Source organism: Mesocricetus auratus, unplaced genomic scaffold (genome assembly GCF_017639785.1).
Source record: "Mesocricetus auratus isolate SY011 unplaced genomic scaffold, BCM_Maur_2.0 Super-Scaffold_100691, whole genome shotgun sequence".
NCBI classification, from domain to species: domain Eukaryota; kingdom Metazoa; phylum Chordata; class Mammalia; order Rodentia; family Cricetidae; genus Mesocricetus; species Mesocricetus auratus.
The window spans coordinates 446,312-468,010 of record NW_024429267.1 but is presented as its reverse complement, the minus strand read 5'-3'; the positions used below and the strand labels follow the sequence as shown (position 1 = coordinate 468,010).

Here is a 21,699-nt window from a genome sequence, read left to right as displayed (position 1 = left end):
AGAGAGAGAGAGAGAGAGAGAGATCTTTGCTTTCCCAGCATCAGGATTATAAACACTGTGCCTTTGTGGAGGGTGCTATTTGTTTGTTTTTAATGAGAGTTCCAGGCTCAGAGCTTGTAAGGCAAGCACATTACTAACTGCACTATCTCCAAGTTCAAGCCCCTTTTCTTAACTGCTGGGATTCTCTGCCTTCTCCGAACTGTGATGATGTCTTTCTTGCACAAATAAAGACTGTCTGGAGTCATAGAATGGAGCTTGTCACTTCTTTCTCCTACTGTAGCTGCCTGGTTCAGGCCAGGCCAAGCCCCCTGGGGCCTATATTTTGCCTTCCAGGCACACAGTATTTTCTTCAATCCCTCATGAGCCTTTTTCTTGTAGAAACATCTGATCTTCATGGGCCCCTGTGGATGCAGCAGCAATGGGCAGACATTTCTCTGTTCCTCAATGAGTATAGCATGTAGTCCATTTCATTCTAGTGCTGAAGACATTTTCTCTCTGACTCTGGGAGAAATGGATTTTTCTTTCCATTTTCTAGTAACTTCTCATTCTAAGTTGCCCAGGTCCATCATCTGCTGTGAATGTGAACTTGGCATTTAAAAACTGCACCGTTGCAGTTGCTTATGTTCCCTGAGAGCTTATCAGTCATCCATTCAGTAACGTTCATTAATATAATAAATGATATCTGTGCACCACAGTGTAACCAGCTTGGCAGGCTGTTTAATGTCCCGTAACCTCGGTTTCCCATTTAAATAAAAGAGGCATGACCTGTTGCACTGTTCGCATTGATGGTTAAAGGATGGTAGCACACATAAAGCACTGGCAGGGGTTTGACACGACAGTTATTTGAATACTGCATATATTATTTAAATGTACTACGCTAAATGTTTTTAGAGATCAGGTGAATCTCTAGGAAGAATCTGTGTCTGTCACTGACCTAAGAGTAGTATCTAGATACACCCTTACATTAGAGGGAGTCTCTTAATACAAGGAAGGTTCATGAATATGTGTGATGCTTTTCCACATTTTTAATGAAGAAAAAGATGAGGTTACATGATAATTGGACACATAGAAAATGGTGCCAGGGGCTGGGGAGATGACTTAGTTGGTGAAGGGCTTGCCTTGCAAGCATGAGGTTCTGGGTCCCATCCCCAGAAGCCATGTAAAAATGCAGGTGTGATGGCGAGCCCTTGTCATCCTATCACTGACAGGAGAGAAAGCAGAGGCGGGAGGGCCTCTGGGGATTACTGGTAGCCAGCTTAGCCTGGCAGTTCTGGGGCAGTAAGACCCTAACTCAAAGGAACAAGGAAAGAGGGAGAGGAATGAATGATACTCAGGGTTGTCCTCTGACCTCCACGTATGTAAAAATAAATGTGCATCTGCGTACACATGTGCATATATACATGCATGCACACATGTGCACATACATGTCCACACACACACACAAAGTAACATACAAATTCAGAGTGAGAGAGACATCCAGAATCCCCTATGAGCCTGACATAGAAAAGATGTTCAGAAACCATAATTCATGTTAGAATCATTATCCTTGTTGTGTTAATGAATTCGACAGAACTTGCAGAAAATCAGTCTAAAGTTTTCTTCAGGCTGCAGAGGGTCAGCTGCAGGGACAAGGGACACTGTTTGAGAGACCCCAGGGGAGAGGGGTTAGGAGCCAATGTTCACTCAGTATCTGCCCTGGCCAGGCCCTTTGCCCTCCAGGTAATCCCATTCAGTTCCCCTTAAACCCCTGTAGTTCCATGAGCCACTGGAGCTCAGATTACAGCCCACATTGACAGCAGCTTGGACTCCCAAGAGGGCTTCTCTTACTCATACTAGAAGAATGAATGCATTCACTATTCCTTTATGCAAAGCCATTCCGCAGCTCTCAGCGCCCTGTTTGGTACTCCGCCCCTGCTGTGGTCCCCACATTGAGGTCAGAGGCTCTGTCTTTAACCTTCATGGGAATCATCACTAGAGAGTAGCCCTGCAGCCATGCATTGTGCTCAGCACTTCCTGGGAGTGATTTCAGAGTCTGTACACCAGCCAGATGGTACAGGCATGGTTGTCTCTCATTAACTGCTAGAGAGAAGAACTGTATAGAGGCTTGCCCATGGTTACACAGGTCATGAGGGGCGTAGCAGGCCAGGCTGGTGGAATATCTGGGCTCTTCCTATATCCTGTGTTCCCACCTCTGTGCCTGTTAAACTCTTACCCCCCCCCTTATACCATCCTCTGGAATGCCTTGCTTAACAGAACATAGAGTGTGAACACCATCTTTGCTTGAGTGCCTCTCTCCCAGAGCTCTACTGGTTCATTTCTTGCTTTTGTGAAAATCCTAAAGGATGCCTCATCCTCTGGTTCATTTACCCAGTGGGAAGACTCACCACGTTGCACTCTCAGGTGCCCATGTGTAATGAGTAACCTGATGTGGCTCTAAGTGACATCTTTGCTGCTCTTTGACCATTGATTTTCTGGGAACTGGTTTCTCCTAATGCCCATTTGCTTGTCCTTATTTCTTCCCTTTGGGTCACATTGATTAACACACCTCAGAGTAGTCCTAGTACTCCCAGGTCCCTCTGGAACCCCCTATCAGTGAGCATAGTGCACTTGCTGACATGGCTGATTTTGCAACATGATTCTGGAAAAGAAGGAGCTTTAAGACAAGGTCTAGAGTGGACGTTGAAGTCTCCTCCATGGATTCTTCCCAGGAGGGTTGGATGTGTTCTGGAGATTGCTACTTTGGTTTATTTTGGAGGATGGTAATGTGTGGGTACCACCCCATGAACTTTACCCATTCAGCAGGCAGTGGATAGGGTCACCAAAGATAATGTCTGCTTAAAGCTTGGCTTCCTCATGCAAAATGAGGCCTTTTAAACTCTTTGTCCTGTGACTAGAGATATGCTCAGCAGTTGAGAGTGCTTGTTGACTTTCCAGGGGATCTTAGTTCAGGTTCCAGCACCCATGTTAGGTGGCTCACAACTGTCTGTAACACCAACTTCAGGGAAGGGTATCCAGTGCCCTCTTTCATCCTCTTCAGGTACCTGCACACTTGTGCCATGCACACGCAAAGACAAGCATGCATAAGCATATACATATAAATAAAATCTTAAAATATAAGCCTGGAGTCACTCTAGAACTACCTCTTGCCCACTTCTGTTGCCTGAGTTCCTTGGCTCCTGACTTCTGGGAGCATCCCAGAATGCACCTGTGTAGCAGCTTTCCTTTACCTTTAGTGAAACACACTCATCCCCCCACAAAGTCCCTCCCTATCTCCCCACCTACATAGAGTGTTGGGGGAAGGGTCCCTTCTTTCTTTCTTTTTTTTTCTTCATATTTTTTATTTAACTTTTTACACATGTCTCTCTCAGTTCCCTCTCCCTCCCCTCCTCCAACCCCCCCAATCCTCCCAAATCCTCATTCCCACTCCATCCCCCCTCCACTCCCCAGGGAGGGCAAGGGCTTCCAGGAGGGATTTTCAGGGTCTGTCACATCATCCCAGGAAGGGCCCAGGTCCTTCCCCATGTGTCCAGGCTGAGAGAGCATCCCTTCACGTGGTATGGTTTCCCAGAGTCCCTCTGTATGCCAGGAATAAATACTGCTCCACTCTCCAAGGTCCCACAGATTGCCAAGGCCTCCTCTCTGTCACCCAGGTTCAGTGGGAGGGATGTCTGGATCAGTCCCATGATGGCCCCTCAGTCATCAGTCTGGGGTTCATGTGTTCCCCCCTTGTTTAAATCAGCTGCCTCTGTGGGTTTTGCCAGTCTGATCTTGATTCCTTTGGTCATCACTCCTCTTTGCAACTGGGTTCCAGGAGTTCAATTCGGTTCATAGCTATGGGTGTCTGCCTCTGCCTCCATCAGCCACTGGATGAGAGTTCTAGGATGGCATATAAGGTAGTCATCATTCTCATTATCATGGGAGGGCATTTAAGGTAGCCTTAATGCCAGTTGGTGTCATTCTTTGTAGATCTGTGAAGATCTCACTAGTGCCAACTTGTACTGGCTCCCTCTTTTATGGTATCTCCCATCCTTTCTGTTGACTCTCACTCTGTCGTTTACCCCTCACCTAATTCAGTCATGAGGAACAGAGGCAGATCTGGTCAAAACCTCATCATGGCTTTGCTACACAGTAGTCAGCCAGAAAAGCAGTGGTTTTCATCATCTTAATTTTTATTTCACTGAGTGGCCAGAGTTTTGCCTCTTATCATTTGTAGAAGCCAGATATTTTATTGCCCAGATCCACCCTGGCAGAAACTAAAGTCTTCTGAACTTCTAAAAGGACATCTGCACTCAACCCAAACCTTTTGCTTGGAGCCGCTTTGAACTCTGGCTGCATGTGATCTCCTTTCTCCTTTGGCAGGTGGTGGAAAATGAACAGGGAGCTTCAGGGAAAACAATGCTCTTCCAGCCCTCGGCCGCAAACCCCTTCCTGTCCAACATTCTTCAGAGAACAGCTTTGGAACACATATGTTTCTGGCCCTTGGTTTTACTCCCTCTTAACTTCCTATAATTTGGAGCTCTGAGGACTTTGCAGACAGCCACTGGCCACATGCGATCTAATTTTGCTAGCTCCCCTTTCTTCCACCTAGGGGCTTAGGGCTGCACTGACTGGTTTATTGGAATGCAGAGCCTTCGGTCTCTATGCATTAATCTAGAGCCATGGACTTTATCAGCCCATTGCTTAGAAATGCTGAGCATTTGAGCTCTTTGCCCCTCATGTGTGTTATTTCAGCAAATATTTAGAGTGCTTTCTGTGTCAGACTTGGGGCTAGCTCGCATTATATACACTGGATAAGCAGTAGCTGAGCTTGGACCTGTGGAAGCTAAAGGTGTGTGAGGAAGCTGGATCTTGATGTCACAGGTGAGGGTGCACAGGCTGCCTGTGACAGCATTCACTATGGGGGAAAGCCAACCAGGAGCCCATGTTCATGTTGTTCCTAGAAGGTTGTTCCAGTGGGCAAGCATACCAGTTGAGGCAGAATTCCAACTGGAGTCTGGTTGTTTGGGTGCTGGTGTATGATCCATTGTGGATGGAGTTCAGGATACAAGAGGAGTTGAACACTAGAGAGAGAGTAACCAAGAAGATTGAGGACTAGTGATGAAGAGAATCAGATAACTACAAACCTAAAATCCTCCAGATTTAAATTAAGTTCTCTAGCCAGAGATGAGTCACAGAAAGGTTTTGTTTATCTATCTATCTATCTATCTATCTATCTATCTATCTATCTATCTATCTATCTATTTTTGTATGTGAGTTTGTGTAACGCATGGTGTGAATGTGTGTATATGCAAGTGTATTTGGGTGACCCATCCACCATTTTTTTTGAGACAGAATCTTCACACAGTTTGAAGTGCACTGATTGAACTAGATGGCTAGCCAGCATGTTTGATTTTTACATGTGTATTAAGGATCAAATTCCAATCATGACATTTGGAAGGCAAACATTTTACTGACGGAACCACACTCCCAGGTCCCATTAAAGTGTTGTACATAGAGGGTAATGACTATGCCCAGGTCAATGTGAGCAAAATCAAAGTGCAAGAGGTTCCTAAATTGACTGCCTGGTAGATGGGTTGTTTTCAGCCATGCAGGGACTGGATAGGTGTGCTTGTCTTCTCAGAAAGTAGAGGGATGAACATTGTAGGATCCCTACTTTTCTTTACATAAAGAGGTTTGGGTCCCAAGAAGCCTCACTCACCCTGGTATGCAATTTGATGGTGATTTTTTGTTTTGTTTTGCTTTTGCTTTTATGTGATTTTTGTATTAATTTAATTTATTCATTTCCCCTCTCTTCTCTCCTACCATTCCCTCTATCCCCCCCCCTCCCGCCCCAACCATCAACTCCTCCTCTGTTTCTCTTCAGAAAGAGACACACTTCCCAAGGGTGTCAAGAAAGCATGGCATATCAAGTTACAATAAGATTAAGCACCTCCCCTTTTTTTAAGGCTGGGCCAAGCAACCCAGTATGAAGAATAGGTTCCTGGAAGCCAGTCAAAGCACTAGGGACAGGCCCTTCTCCCACCGCTAGGAGTCCTATAAGTAGATCAAGCTACACAACTGCCACACATATGTAGAAGGCCTAAGTCAGTCCCATGCAACCTCCCTAGCTGTTGGTCCAGACTGTGAGCTCCTGTGAGCCTAGGTTAGTTGTTTCTGTGGGTTTCCCTGTGATTACCTTGACCCCCCTGGCTTTTTTTTTTTTATCTAGAATCTTTCTGGGAGTACACATCTTCTCTGCTGAGAACTACATTTTAGAAGAATGTTTTGGCTTCTGATCATCCCCACCCCAGCCTTTGTGATGTACATAAGTGGTATTGTATGTCCCTTCTGGAGACATCTGCATCTGTATAAGACATCTGTATAAGAATTAAGATTCCTCACTGAGTTCTTTCTTTGACACTGTATCAGGACAGTTCTGCCAGGAGATACCTGTTTTCATTTCCACATATAAATGGTTGGGTTTTGTAGACTTGTTTGCATATTACCTTCATGTATTGAAAGCTGTGTGTGTGTGTGTGTGTGTGTGTGTGTGCGCGCGCGTGCGCATGCGTGCCCACGCGTAGTGTGAGAAGGCAATAGCAGTACAAAATAGTAGGAAATCAAGTGGGTCTGTCTGTACCCCATCCTCTTAGGCTTCGTGTAGGTCGATGTTTCCTGTCTCAGAGCCACTCAGTCCCAAATAGCTGGCAGCTGGTTCCCAAATTACCACACAGAGGCTTAATATTACTTATAAATGCTCAACCAATAACTCAGGCTTATTATTAACCAGATCTTATATTTTTAAGTTACTCCATATTTCTTATTTATGCTCTGCCATGTTGTGGTACCTTTTCTCAGTACAATATGCCCTTCTTGAGCTCTTCACATCTGACTGGCATCTCCTGACTCTGCCCTTCTCCTTCTCGTCATCCTTAGTTTGGTTGCCCTGCCTGGCTACTGGCCAATCAGCATTTTATTAAACCAATTTGAGTGACAAATCTTTACAGTGTACAGAGCATTATTTCACAGCAGCTTAATGTCCAGAAGAAATCAATATTCCATTTAAGCTTTTTAATTATTATTTTAAGTGGATGAGTGTTTTACCTGCATGTACGTACCACATGCATGCAGTGCCTTTGGAGGCCAGAAGATGGCTCTGGATGCACTGGAACTGCAGTTTCATGTTTGTGAGCTGCCTTGTGGGTGCTGAGAATCGAACCTGGGTCGTCTGGAAGAGCACCAAGTGCTCTTAACTATTGAGTCATCTCTCCAGTCTCCCTAGTGTTCCATTTTTATTGGTTCTGCAATGTAACTTGGGCATGCATGCATTTACTATATGTGTTTTTTCTTTTTCCCCCCACACAGAAACAGGGGTCCCTCAATGTCCTGAGTATAGTGTCTTCTATGTTCTGTTTCCATTCACTTTACTGTCCTTTGGAGAGCTTCTTATGTCTGCATATGGGCATCTACCTGCCTTGTCCTTCAAATGTCCTCCTCATTACTTCAGTATTTGAATATGTCATAGCATAGCCAGCCCTGGATTGCTCCATTGAAGGGCATGTAGACTGTGCTTCAGATTTATGATCCACGGTCACAATTAAGGTCACCACATGGCTTACTACCATGTCCTAGTCAGCTGCTGTGTTGGTGACAGACTTTCCACAAAGCATGTGGATCTCTGTACTCACCCACGGCTGCAGCCTCTTACTGATCTCTGGTTGTTGCCTCTTGGTTCCTCTCTTGTCTGCCTGCTCCACAGACTCATATTCCCCTCGAGTTCGGAAGGGTGATTCTAAGGCCCTGAAACCTTCTCCATTGCCTGTGGTGTAAGTTTTACTTCTGCCCTCTGCAGCTTAGATGTTGGTTCTTTATCAGCACAGTCCACACCTAAAGATTCCTTTCCTCTTGTGATAATTTTACTTTGTTTCAAGACAGGATCTCAGATTGCAACCTGGGTTGCCCTGGAACTCACTATCGCAGCATAGGCTGGCCTTGAACTTCCAGAACTCCTAGAGCCTCCTAGAGCTGGGTTTTTGGCATATGCCTCCATGCCCCATTTGTGATATCTGGCTCTTCTCTGGTGTTACAGTCTTCAAAGGCATTATGTGATATCTGGCTCTTCTCTGGTGCTAGTCCTCAGAGGTGTTTCTAAGAGAGATGAGTTGACAGGTGCTCAGACCACCCTTCCTGCTAGAGTACCAGGTTTAGCTGCTGCAGGTTTAGCAGACCTTGATTCCTGCACATCTGCCAGTACTGAGAAGAACCGCTGTTAGATGTAGTTCCTACTGTCACTCCAGCATTTGTGTGTGTGTGTGCATGCATGCGTGCGTGCATGCACACATCTTTACTTTTTTATTTGAAGTATCTCCAGTAGCCCAGGCTGTCCTCAAATTCACTATGTAGCTGGAGATGACTTTGCACTCCTGGTCCTCCTTCCTCCTCCTCCCAAATGCTTAGATTACAGGTGTGTGCTACCATACCTAGTTTTTGCAGGATCCCGAGACTTTGTGTGTGGCTATGCAAGCTGTCTGCCAGCCAAGCTATAGTCCTAATCCCTAGAAAATCCTTAAAATGGTTTTTTTTGTTTTTAAATCAAATTTATGTGTTCTTTTGAGGATTTCATACATGTATACTGTGTATTTTGGTCATCTCTACCCTCCTTCCTCCAATTCCTCCAGATGTCCCAGGAAGTACCCCACCCAACTTCATAACCCATTTGCCTCTTTATACTCATTGGGTCTAATTAGAGCTGCTGTATGTGCATGGGTGTAGGTCATTCTCTGGAGCATGGGCAATATACCAGAGGCCGCACCCTCAAAGGAAAAGAACTCTTTCTCAGTTGCAGCCACCAACTGCCAATAACTTGAAACTATGGGTGGGGTCTTCTGAGCCACTCTCCACGCACACTGGAATGTTGGACTGGCTTGATCTTGTACAGGTTTTGTGTAGAAAGCCACAGCTGCTCTGAGTTTGTGAATGCGTTGCATATCCAGATGGCACTGTTCTGCAATAGTACTAAAAGCCTTTTTAAGAGACAGCATTTGGTCTTGCTGACGAACTGTGAATGATGGTCATCTGTGCACATCCCATTTCCCTCCTGCTTCTCCTAGCTTCAAGGACCATGTGGGAGGAGGAGAGAGCAGGAAGGTGTCCATGTGTGTCGTGAGCCAGGAGTAGAGGCAACCCTCAGACTCTGCATCTCTGTACTTACAGTTTATGAAACATAGCCTCACGTTTCAGCATGCTAGAATTTGACTCTAAGACTGGGCTTGTTAGGTGTTCTTGCTTGCTACAGAATGGTGAAAAGTTAGAATGTGGTGGGAAGGACTCCTTCTACTCCTGTGGGCATTCTCTATTAGACACAGTGTGGACCATGTTTTCAATAGGATCTGGAACAGGGTCTTCCGTCCACCCCTATCTCAGTCTGCTCTCTCAGGAGGATCTGATCATTCTGTCCCCAAACACCCTTGCTGTCTTCTCTAGGGAGGACTTATTTCCTCTAGCAATTTGACTACTGTACCTGTGTGCAAAGAATGCTACTTCTCTGATGGTGGAAAACCCTGAACCTCCCCCAGCAAAGCCATGCAAGGAGACTTTGGTACACTCAAGGCAACAGAGCTCTTAAGTGGTCTCTCTGCAGAGTCCCCACCCCCCTCAGCTCTCAGACTTCTTTCCTGAGGTTTCTTGAAGGTGGCAGTCACAGGGGCATTGCTCTCTGGGATGTTGGATCCTTGAATGTGATTAATGTTAGCACAGCTGAGGGGCTGGGCCTCTTGCAGGGGCCTGACTGAGCTGTAGGGGAAAAGAGAATAGAAATAAACATGGAAAGTATAAGGAACATAAACAGGTCTGCTTCCCAAAGGCCTCTCACTGCCCGTTCTACGCTATGCTGGGAACTAAGATGTGGCAAGCCATCTACTGATTACTAGTGGCTGTGCTTGCCTTGCCTGAGTAGCTTTTTAACTAAAAAGATAAACATGCACAGGTTGGAATTCTAAATTCTTTACTCTTCTAAAAAAATGTATGTGCGTGCATTTGCATGTTCGTGTGTGTGTGTGTGTGTGTGTGTGTGTGTGTGTGTGTGTGTGTGTGTGTGTGTGTGTATGTGGCCTGGGTGTTATTTCTTAGTTGGCACCTCTCTCTCTCTCTCTCTCTCTTCCTCTCTTCCCCTGCCTTCCTTCTTTCTTCCTCTCTCCCTTCCTTCCTTCCTTCTTTGCCTTCTTGCTCTCTTTCTTTCTTTTTTTATAGCTTCTTACTAACCTGCAACTCACAAGTAGACCAGGTGTCTAGTCAGCAAGCCCTGGGGGTCTGCCTATCTCTGACTCCCCAGTGCTGGGATTCCTTCATGCTTGCAGGGCAACTGCTTCACTATTAAGCTATTTGTCTGGCTATATTTTTTCTCTTATTTTGAGGACAGAGGGTATGTTCCAGCTCTTGTTGAACCTTCCTTATGGTCCAAGGACCTGCTTCATCTCTAGGTGTCAGGAAGTTTCCCACCCAACAACGAAAATTTGATTCTTACATAGAGAGAGGTGACCTCATCCTCAGGACCACAACTTATTAATGCTCTTTGGGTAAAATATAATATTTCATTTGATCTTAGCATATTTTACCACTACTCAGTCATTTGGCTATTTCATATCAAAGAAATGAAACAAATGTCAGTGACTGGCACCACTCATGTGTGCTTTACCATTTTCAGTGGTTAATTATTATTTTTAGTTAAATTAATCTGCGTGTGTATGGGTATTGTGTTTTGCCTGCATTTATATCTCTGCACCATGTGTGTGCAGTGTCTAAGGAGGCCAGATCTCCTGGGACTGGAATTATGGAAGGTTGTGAGCCACTATGTGGATGATGGGAATTGATCTCACATGTCCTCTGCAAGAGTAGTCAGTGCTCTTAACCTCTGAGCCATCTCTCCAGCCCATCAGTGATTAGTTAGTGAAAGTGAACACCCATTATGGTAGGCTATGGAGATACAGATAAATAAGAGCTAGCCCCCAGGGAGCCTGCATTCTAGTGACTCAAGCAGGAATGTAACTACCCATAAGAAAAGACAGCTGTACTATGACAGCTCCATGGGGGCCAGTGGGAGGTCAAGGAAGTATATGTTTTCTGTGGCCAACTGTATTGGAGTTTGGATCAGGCTGAGTGTTGCTGAGAAGAACCTCAGTAGTAGGTCAGTGTGCATTTCAGGTCCTTTGCTGGGAAGGCAGCCTGGGCAGAGGAAACAGTACAGACCAAGGCTGGGAAGGCCATTATAGAAACTGCAGGAACAGTGGCAGGACTGGTCCATCCAGGGTCTAGGGAACAGAAGATACAGTAGGCGTCTTCACTGGTCAAGTGAAGAATGTGGACTTCCTGGTGAGAAGAAGGGCAAATACAAGAACTGTGTGGGTGGGGTGCTGTAGACTGACCAGCAGTCCTCACAGTGTGTTCCCTAGACTCAGATCAAAAGAACCTCCCTTGGCTTGTTGGAAATATAGATTCTCAGAACAGAGTCTGATTTGGCAGGTGGAGTGTCACAGTCTGTTGTAACAGGTGTTCTAGGTGGTTCTGATGGTCACTTGGAAAGAAGTTCTGGAGGACTAGAAGAACTAGTCTATGATACTGAGCCCAGAGTGGGCTGTGCTGTTTCTAGATGTGTATGGCAATACCTAGGAGCTATTGCTGAAGTTTAGCCCTCAAACTGCTGTATGACTGATACCAAGGGGCTTGTAACAAATAGAATCATCCCCCAACCCTGCCAAATCACAAGCTTCTTGTGACCACACACACCCCTAGGAGGTGTACTTGTACCCCCACAGACTAGCCTAGAGTCAGTCCTAGGGCTTGGTGATCAGGACCAGCTTGTAGTCAGAATGCTCAAACTGTGATGCTGTCTTTACAAATGAGTATGGATTTAGCACTGGGGTTAGAGTGAGACATATTAACAGCATGGAACATAGAAAACATCATCACTAATGGTTCCAGCTGTGACTTGCCTGCCCTAGAGGGTGTCTCCAAAAATGTCACATTGACATTCTAGTGCTTCACTGGGCAGTAACCTAGTTCCGGCCCCATTAGGAGAAAATGGAGGCACAAGGTCAAGTAGCCTATTTATGCTCTAAGCTAGTTGGGTTGCCTCTTTTTCACCAGTGGCAGAGCTGAGGTTCAAACTCATGATTCTTGGCTTCAGGGGTATGTATCTTAGACCACTACAGAATTCTGGCTTTCACATCTCTGATCTCTGAACTGTAACTTTTCTCTTATTGTTGGTTCTAGTTTCATGTCTGTGACAAATACCCTAACTAAAAGTCACACAGGAGGAAAGGGTTTATTTGGCTTACAGTTTCAGATGGTGGTCCTTTATTGTGGGGAGGTCAAGGTAGAAACAAATCCTTAAAAGAGCAGATAGAAATGAGTGTATCCATGCTGCCTGCCTGTTTGCTCTTAGCCACCCTTCCCTACTCTTACATGGTTCAAGGCCCAGCTTAGGGAATGCTGCCACCCACCATGAGCTAGGTCTTCTTCTACCAACTAACAAAACAATCCCACAGACATGCCTACAGGCCAATCTAACCTATTTAATTCTGCTCTTCCTGGGTGACTCCAGATGCTGTGGAGCTGGCAGTTAAAACTAACCAGCACATTGTTTAACTTTTCAGCAATTAACCAAAATTTTGTTAAGTGGAGATCCTAAAGTAAAATTCCACAGCTTGGTTCTGACAAAGCTTAAGAATAAGCCAACTTATCATTCCCCTAGGCTGCTACTGCATGTTTTCCTAGAAGGGTTAAAAAGTCACATGAGACCCCATGGCCACATTTGTGCTTATTGTCACAACTCTGTATAAATTTACCCCATTCTGTCGAGGCCCCCTGCAAGTGGCCAGATGGTCTCTGTCTTGGTGAGGAAGAGGCCACCCTGAACCACCAGGATTGTTTGCTCTGATGGGTCACAAGGAAAACAAATGCTGTCCCAGCTAAGTGGGGATGACTCTGTTGCTCAACTCTATGTTAGGAGTCAAGGACTCAGAAATCAAATTGCTCACAATCATGTCTGACTTACTTGCTCATTGTCTGTTTATCAGAAATAAATTACCATTTAATACTTTCACATCATTGTTTTTCCAAAGATGGGGTAGTTTTAGGATATTCTGAATGGTTTTAAAGTTTTGGGAAGAGCCCTCTTTCCCCCTTCTCCTACCCCACCACAGAAGGCAATGTGAATACAAAACTAGACATTTGTATATATGTGTCTCATCCTTTGGGGTGAGGGTCTGCTTTGGGGAAGATGTCTCCATAGTCATCCATCCCAGCTTGCTCTGCTGTCCATGACTGTTACCAAGCAGAGTGGCTTCAACAATGTGTGATATCAGGGCAGCCTGTCCACAGGCAAGCAAACTTTTAAAATATACCACAAACGCAGAGGAATGTTTTTGTTTCCTTCACCACCATTGCTATTTTTTCTTCACTAATATCAATCATTTCTGATCTTAAATGTTGTCCCCTTTTTCTGGAAGTTCAGTTCAGTTCTGTGACTTTGTCCCTCAAAGCTCTGGGTCTGTGGACTAGCACGGCACTGGACTCTCCTGGGAGACTGTTGGAAATGTAGGGTCTCAGGCTCTATGCCTCTCAAACCAAAGTGGCCTATGTGTGTGAGTGTGGAGCATGTGTGTGTGTGTGTGTGTAATCACATGAAGAGGTCAGAGGTCAAAGTTAGGTGTCTTATTTAATCACTCACCCCCTTACTTTTTGAGATAAAGTCTCTTGTTGAACCTGGAGCTCACTGGGCTAGCTAGACTGGCCAGCCAGTAAGCCAGCTTTTCTGAGGGTGTTCTGGGTGGAGTCAACTGAACTTCTCATGCTTGCACAGCAAGTGCTTTACCAAGTGAGCCACCTCTGTACCCCAGAACCTGTCTTCTAAGAATATCCTATGCACCAGCAACTGTGAGATAGTCCTACTCCAGTTGTGTGGGTCTTGCCATTACCTTCATCTAGAGTCTCCACCGAGCACTTACTTTGAGGCTAAATTTCAATTTTGGTAGACTTTCAGAACTTAAAAACATACACACTCCAAAATTCCTTCCTTTGCCTTTCTATGATGTCATTCATTTTACCTGGCCTGCCACAAGAAAGAAAAAGGCAAATTGGGTCCAAGTCCTATATGTAGTCTAAGACTAACTCCTTAATGGCATCTGTTAAAGCCTCCACCATTAACTGAGTCCCAAGTGTTGCCAAGATTAATTGAGAAATGCCTGAAGGTAAAATAAATACTGCAGCTTAGTTTAATTCAAAACCGTATCAGCCAAGAATGGAGGTGCAATTAGTGATAAAGATGTTAATAATTAGTTGTGCTCTGTTAAGTTTTATATTCATGGTTATATAGAGTGGAGAAAGAATTTCCCCAGGAGGGCAAAAATCAATGTTTCACCTTGATTGCTATTTTAATGTGCTTATTTTAATGGGGCCATCCTGTAGAAACCCTTGGGCACATTTCCAGTTTTACATAAATGTAGAATTAATTATTATGGAAGCATATAATTTTAGAGTTGGCTCAACCTTGGCGGTCATTTAATCGAGTTTAGTCATTTCTCAAGTAAGAATCAAATTGCTTAAGTCCTTCTACAGAGTACTGCATGCTGGGCTTCTCTCCTCTCAATGACCAGGACACCTTCTCAGATCCCTTGTACATGTGTGTTTCCTCTTGCCTTAGAACCCCCCAGTCACTATTAAGTAGCTTATTTCTAATGTTCTTACCCTAGCATTCTGCTCTGGTTGCTTTTGGTGTGAGACTAGAGTCCTGGAACATATTCCTGGTTCACTTTTGTTTATCTGTACCATTCTAGCTCTAGTCTTTTGTCCACAGCCATTGTACAATAAATTGACATGTATGGGACTGGAGAGTATGTCCTCTTCTTGCAGAGGACCTGAGTTTAGTTCCCAGTGCCCACATCTGGCAGCTGATAACTTCCTGTAACTGCAGCTACAGAGGATCTGCTGCTCTCTTCTGCCTCATCCACATAAGTAAAAACAGAAGCTAGGGAACTAAATTGACAGGCAGCAGAGTTCTGGGCCTGGCTCTGGTTTTCCTTTGCAGTCCTGGTCCTGAGGATGGAAATGAAGCCTTGTCCATGTGAAGGACATTCTCCCTTGTGTAGATGTTCACTGCCAGTGAGTTACATTCCCAGCTCTACTGGTTTTTCACCTGCTTGTTAGAGCTGACTGTATCTTCCCACTGGTGTCATGAAACTGGACACGATGGGAGTATTTACGTCATAGAAGTGGGCAAATGCCTCACATCAGGGCCTTTGGACTTGGAGAAATGCAGAGTTTAAGCATTTATGAGCATAACCACCGAGTATGTGATTTTCACAAGGTCCCAGAAAGCAGTGAATCTTTACAAAGCTAAAGATTCATACCAGCATGAGGACAACTCATTGCTTAGCTGGGTTTCCTCAGGAATTATGGAATGGTAGACAATCATTTAATCCACACTGGTCTTTTAAGGCCAATGCAAGTTGGGTCTCAAGACAATAGGAGAATGTCATGGCTCAGGCTAAGCTCCATTTACCCAAGAATGCTCTTTGGATATGCACAGTCATGGAGATCATAAAAAATTCAGACACAGCTGAGTGAGGGGGAAAAACATTTTAAGGGAAAAAAAGTGAATGGGAAAGTAACTGTGGCTGAAATTTCAACTTTGTCTTTACAGGTCTCAGAAACCCTAAGTTTCTGACCTGCAGAAATGTCTAAGTTTCATGGTGCAATGAGCTTATACTGACCACAGACTGTAACTTTGTTTCCAACCACTTATATTACCTGCGGGTCATCTAACCACTGATTCCTACCTCCAGTTTACTTTAATATAGGGAGCCTCTGCTCTGGCTTCCATGTCTCTTCTGGACTGACTCTGTTGGTCTTTGTTGTGTTCCTGTCTTTAGGAGCAGGACCCAAGGTCCCATCGGCCCTGGCAAGTACGGCTATGGGAAGGCTCCCTACATCTTACCACTACAGACGGATACCACACACACTCCACAGAGGCTTCGGAGACAGAGGCCTTCATCCCGACATTCCAGGTCCCAGGAGGCATCTGCTTCTAGACAAAGCTACAGGCCACCAACCCACCAGTTCCCCCACAGTAGACCTGTCTACCAAAGCGACAGTGGCCCTCGATCTGGACTGCCAGCTTCTGAGGCCTCTATGTATCAGCTGCCTTTGACTCATGATCAAAGCTATCCTGCAGCTTCAAGTCTCTTCCACAGCCCAGAATTAAGCAGCAACAGTGGTGCCAGGCTCCATGGGACAGCTCAGGCCTTTCCCCAGCATCTGCGATCTACAGCCATCTCATGCATCGGGGCCTATCGGCAGTACAAACTGTGCAACACCAACGTGAGTATGCAACACCTCAGTTTGGGCTTGGAGGAAGCTGTTTTTCTTCATTTCTGATCAGTTGGCACCCAGTACAGGGGAGACTGAGGGGACCATGTTAACAGGTTTTTATCTCTTCTCTCTTCCTTTTCCTTCCATGTATTTATGCACGTGTGTGTGTGTGTGTGTGTGTGTTTGTGTAAAGCTAATGCTTAAAAAAAGATACATAGCTGATGGAGTCACTTCAATAATCGTGTAATAGTGATATTATTAATTGTTCATTTCAGGATAACTTCAAAAGTCTCAATAGCGTATGCCAAAGTGATTGTATGATTATGCATGTGTGTACCTGTTTACATGTGTGCACAGGTGTGTTTAGGGCAGAGACCTGTGTCAGATGTCTTCCCCACACACTTTCTACATTATCTTTTTTTCTCATTAAAGATGTGTTCATTTTTATTTCTGTGTATGCGTGTGGGCCTCTGTGACTCTATATAACTCATGTGGGTACAGGAGTATATGGAGGCCAGAAAAGTACATCGGGTCCCTTGAAACTAGACAGCTGTGAGCCACCTGATGTGGGTGCTGAGACAGAACCTGAGTCTTCTGGAAAAGCAGTATATACCTTTAACTGCTGATTTGTCTCTCCAGCTCCTCCTTATTTTTTGAGGAAACGTCTCGTTGAATCTGGAGCTCACTGATTCAGCAGTTTAGCTGGCCACTAAGTCCCAAGGATCCTTCTGTTTCTGTCTCCCCAGCACTGGGATCACAGGCACATATCACCACACCCTTTTGTGGTCAGCGCTTTACCTAATGAGTCATCTTCTTAGCCTCAATAATCTTTATTCTTTGCTCTATGGGTCAAGTGAAGTTTGGCTACCAAGGAAGTAGGTATTTGGACAGGAGCTACCTAGCAGTCTTCTTGGAGGCTCCTTGATACTCCATACAGAAAACACTTCAAGTGATGTACCACAAAGATGAAAGTAGGGAGACCATGGAGTGTCCCATCTTAAGAGAGAAGCCTGGTGAGCTGGAATGGTAGATTCCTACAGAGTGCTCTGGCCAGCAATTACATTCTCACTCGTGGGGGTGTTTTCAAGGATTTTAAGAATTTGAATAACTGTCATGGTGTGGATAGTCTGAATGCTCACTTTGGATATTATTCATTAAGTAGTTACTGATCCCTCCTTCTTCCCATATTTCAATAATCTCTGTTTTTATTAATAACTCACCTCAAGCCAGACATTGCATGTGCTACTTTTCCTGTCTCCTTTAACCCTCTGCTTGACTATGAAGTCGTTGTCTTCTCCATTTCACAGTTGCAAAGCAAGGTTCAACAACTTGAGCAGACACCACAACTACTGGGTAGTAAAGCAAGTGATGGTTGCAAACTGTCTGATCAGGTGCGCTGCTTCTAACGGCAGTGTCTAACCAGGAAGAGAAGAGAGAGGAAGGCAGGAATATGGAGAGGTTAAGTTTCTAAGCTGCTACAGTTTTCATTAATAATTTAATCTGCCTTAATACTCGTCAGTGGGTAACAGGACAGCTGGTACATATTAGCTTCAATTTCCTCATTAAAAATCTATTTCCTGCTATGGGGTCCATAGAAGTGACTTAATTTGTGATCATAATAATTCCTCCAAAAGTCTGCCTTGCCTTTTAGTCTGTTCCTCCATGGTGAGATTTCAGGGATTATTCGTTCCTATAAAAGCATTCATTTTTCTAAAGCCATAGCTAGCCAGCCAGCCAAATTGCAATGAATTCCGTGCCATGGAAGATGAAAGTCCCATTGTCTTATTGGACTGAGGATGGAGCTCTGTGGTAGAGAATTTGGCTAGCATGCATGAGGCTCTACATTTGATCCTTCATAATGAAAAAATAGTCAAATCTACTTTATAGTGTTGTTATGAGGATCAAATGAGGTGTTGTCTAAAAATGTTTTGTGAATTGAAAAAGTAAGGAGTTACTTGCCTCCAGGATCAGATGTGGCTCTTGTTTGGAATAAACATTGCTGTTCTGTTAAAATGAAATAAATTCTTTGGTGAAGTAGAACATATTCTCCCATTGACAAGTACATCTTATAATTTTGAGATCAAAGTAAATCATAAAGAGGAAAGAAAGGACAGAGGACGCTGGGAGTAAATGTGAACCATCATCTACTTAGCCCTTCTTTCGTTTGATTTGTTTTAATTAAGTGTGTATAAGAGAGAGAGACAGACACACACACACACAGACACGGAGAGAGGGTGTATGCTTTGTGTGTGTGAGTACTTGAGAAGGACAGAAGAGGGTTTCAGATCCCCTGGAGCTGGGGTTATAGGCACTTGTGAGTCATTTGAAGTAGGTACTAGAATCTGAACTTGGGTCTTCTGGAAGAACAAGTGATCTTGGCCCATGAACTATCTCTCCAGCCCTAAGAATATCAATTTATTAATCCAATTATTGTTTGCAAAATAGAGAGCTCAGGCTAGGTGTGGTAATGCATGTCTTTAATCCCAGCACTTGGGAGTCAGAGTCAGGCTCATCTCCATGAGTTGGAGACTTGCCTGGTCTACATAGTGAGGGCTACTGAGAAAGACCAAGTCTCCAAAATCCAAACCAAAACAAAGAGAAAAATCAAACAAAACAGATCTAGGAATGGTACAGAAAGACAGAAATGAGCCAGTCACCTCTCTGGTCTTTTGTCCCCTGGACTTGCATTTTTAAAGTAGCCTCTGTGCTAGATTCATGCTGACAATAGCAGGCTCGCTCTCATTAGGTAGAAGCCATGGCTTCCTTGGGAGCCAGAGGAAATACTTTGAGGAGACTGAAATGCAGAGAAAGATTCATCTGAGTTCATTCATGATGTTACCTGATTTTGGGGGAGGTATGCCGCATAGGTCAGCTGTGAATGCACTATGTAGCAGAGGATTGTCTTGGACTCTGATGAGATTGTGGGTGTACGCCACCACACCCAGTGCTCTGAGTATTTTAAAAGTAGGAAATTAAGTCTCCAAAACAGGACAAAATCAAATGCTCTGTACCTTATAGGTTTCATTCCATATTTTTGTTGTGATAATTTATACAGTGCTTGCGACTGTCCAGGTCACACACTCTGCCTGCCTTTATAGGGAGATATCATTTCCCATGGGTCTTGATATTGCCTATCTTGTTTTTATAAGCTCTGGACTTCTTGTGACTTACACCATGGCCCATGAATACTTAAAAATTTCCCCTTTTAAGGAGTCTCCAGGCCATTTCTGGGTATAATGATTTCCTGGATGTTCTATGTGACTTAATATATAGTTGTCATCATAGCTTCTTACAGTGAGATTATATAAGGAAAGCCCAGAAAAGAGAAAGGCACATGGGACCAAGTCCAAAGACAGCCAGGCTCTGGGTTCCAAGAGTCCTGTCCTTGGAATATCAACATGGGTCCTTTATTGATGAATTAATGAGAAGCATGTGAATTTTCTGCTAGAGATTCACTTTTGGGAGGGATTTGGTCATGTATCCAATTCTCTTTCTCATTACAAAGTTCTAGACTCCTAAAGGAAAGCAGGTATTCTGTGTAAACTAGATTGTTTATTCAAATACTTGAATTCTGGTGGCTATGCTTGCCATTAGAGGTTGAAGAGAACAATCCTGAAGTCTGAACTCCTAGACTTCAGGCCCTGCCCAACTTTCCAAACAGGCTTTTCTAAGGAGAGCAGTGTCAACATCCTAGCTTCCTAGAGCCAGCGTCAAGTAGACATCTTCCTGATGCCTATGAAGAGATGACGTGCATCCCTAAACTATGTAGACCTTTCTACTCCAGAGAAAAAAGCCAAGGATAGTATTGTAGAAAACATCACCTAAAGAAACAGAGGATGCAAGCTAGTACTTAGGTCCTCTCCAAAGACTGAAAAGTACACATGTGCTTTTAGTTCTCTTCTGGATAGTATCTGGGAGAAGAGGAAGATGGGGTGTAATCAAGTGCAGGCTCTAAACACCAGTGTCTTAACTCCACCCTTAAACTTGCACTCAGCCTGTCTTTGGTTTTGATGGACCACCCCCCCCACACACACCTTTTAAGTTTCTTACAACAAGGTGCTCAATTTTGAGATGTATGGTAATGACTATGAGGAGGGCCAGCTTAGGGGCAACTATTATGCAGCTATATAAATCATAGCTCTGTCTTCGCTGCTCGTGGCTCCTCCATCCACAGTATAATGGTCTAAAACAGTGCTTCTCAACCTTCCTAATGTTGTGACCCTTGAATACAGTACAATTCTTCATGTTGTGGTGATCCCACCAACCATCAAGTTCTTTGGTTGTTACTTCATAACTGTAATTTTGCTATTGTTATGAACTGTGATGTAGAAGTTTCTTGGGGGTTGTGGTCCATGGGTTGAGAACTGCTGGTCTAAAGAGCTTCAGGGAAAGTCCTGCTTGCAGGTACTTGTCTGGCAAAGCAGAGGAGAATCCTGGGAGCACAGAGTGGTGACCCTGGGTTGGGAGGGTTGGGGAAGACTCTACTGAGTAGGGGATGGTTAATCTAGGTTTATAAAGATGATCAGCAAGGACAAAAAAAGAGCATGTGGGAACAGAGAAAGGCTTAACCAGGGGCAGAAAGAAGCAGGTAGGATTGTGCTAGGATCTCAGGGGCCTACCAGGTGGTGGGGGTGCACCTTATTTTCCCTGCCCCTTCCTCCTTCCTGCTATGAATAATCAGAAACCTTTAACCAGAATGGATCTTTCTTTTTTTTTCAGAATGGATCTTTTAACAGATCAAAATCCAGCAACATGATGTGGGCCTTGCTTGATTTTTTAGATGCATGTGAAACATTTTATTCAGAGTGAAAGCCAAAAAGCAGCTTAAGGTGCTGTGCATGTTTGGGAGAATCGGGTAGGAGGATTCTGAGTCCAAGGCCAGTTCAGGCTGCTTGCTAGAGATGCCTGGAGACCCTGTGGGGTTTTTATTGTTGTTGTTTGTTTATTTTTAGTTGTTTGTTTTTCTTTAAAGCAAGCAAATACCAGTCTGGTTTAATTGGAGAATAAAATTACAAGGCTGTATGGGGTATTACCATTATGAAGTGGCAACAAAAATGTTTATATGACGGGGGGTAGATGGCTTTGCAAGTAGAGCTAACTTGTGTGTTGAGATGAGTATCCTTGGATTGGAGAGTCACTTAACTCTCTAGAGTTTCCCGTAAGGTGCAGAGTATAATAACTTCCATCCCTTAGGCTTATGTGAGGTTCCCATAGGGTCCTGTATGGAAAGGTCAAACCCAGCTGCAGGCATTAGACCACTGAACCACACCCCAGCCCATCTGTATGTGGACAGGTTGAAATCTCCAAGCAGTGGTCATTACTGGACCTGGATGGAGCCAGGGAGGAGGTGGAGCA

The 21,699-nt window shown here is 44.4% G+C and overlaps 1 protein-coding gene across 2 annotated transcripts in view; it reads left to right on the top strand.

Moving 5' to 3' along the window:
* Thsd4 (thrombospondin type 1 domain containing 4) overlaps nucleotides 1-21,699 on the top strand; it is a 544,450-nt gene that overhangs the window by 107,885 nt on the left and 414,866 nt on the right. For both annotated transcript variants that reach the window (XR_005874742.1, XM_013117385.3), the window contains exon 5: nucleotides 15,906-16,353. Coding sequence is in view for 1 of the 2 variants with exons in the window: in XM_013117385.3 (XP_012972839.1) it covers nucleotides 15,906-16,353 (448 nt within the window). In the remaining variant the exon portion in view is untranslated. The remainder of the gene's footprint in view (nucleotides 1-15,905; nucleotides 16,354-21,699) is intronic.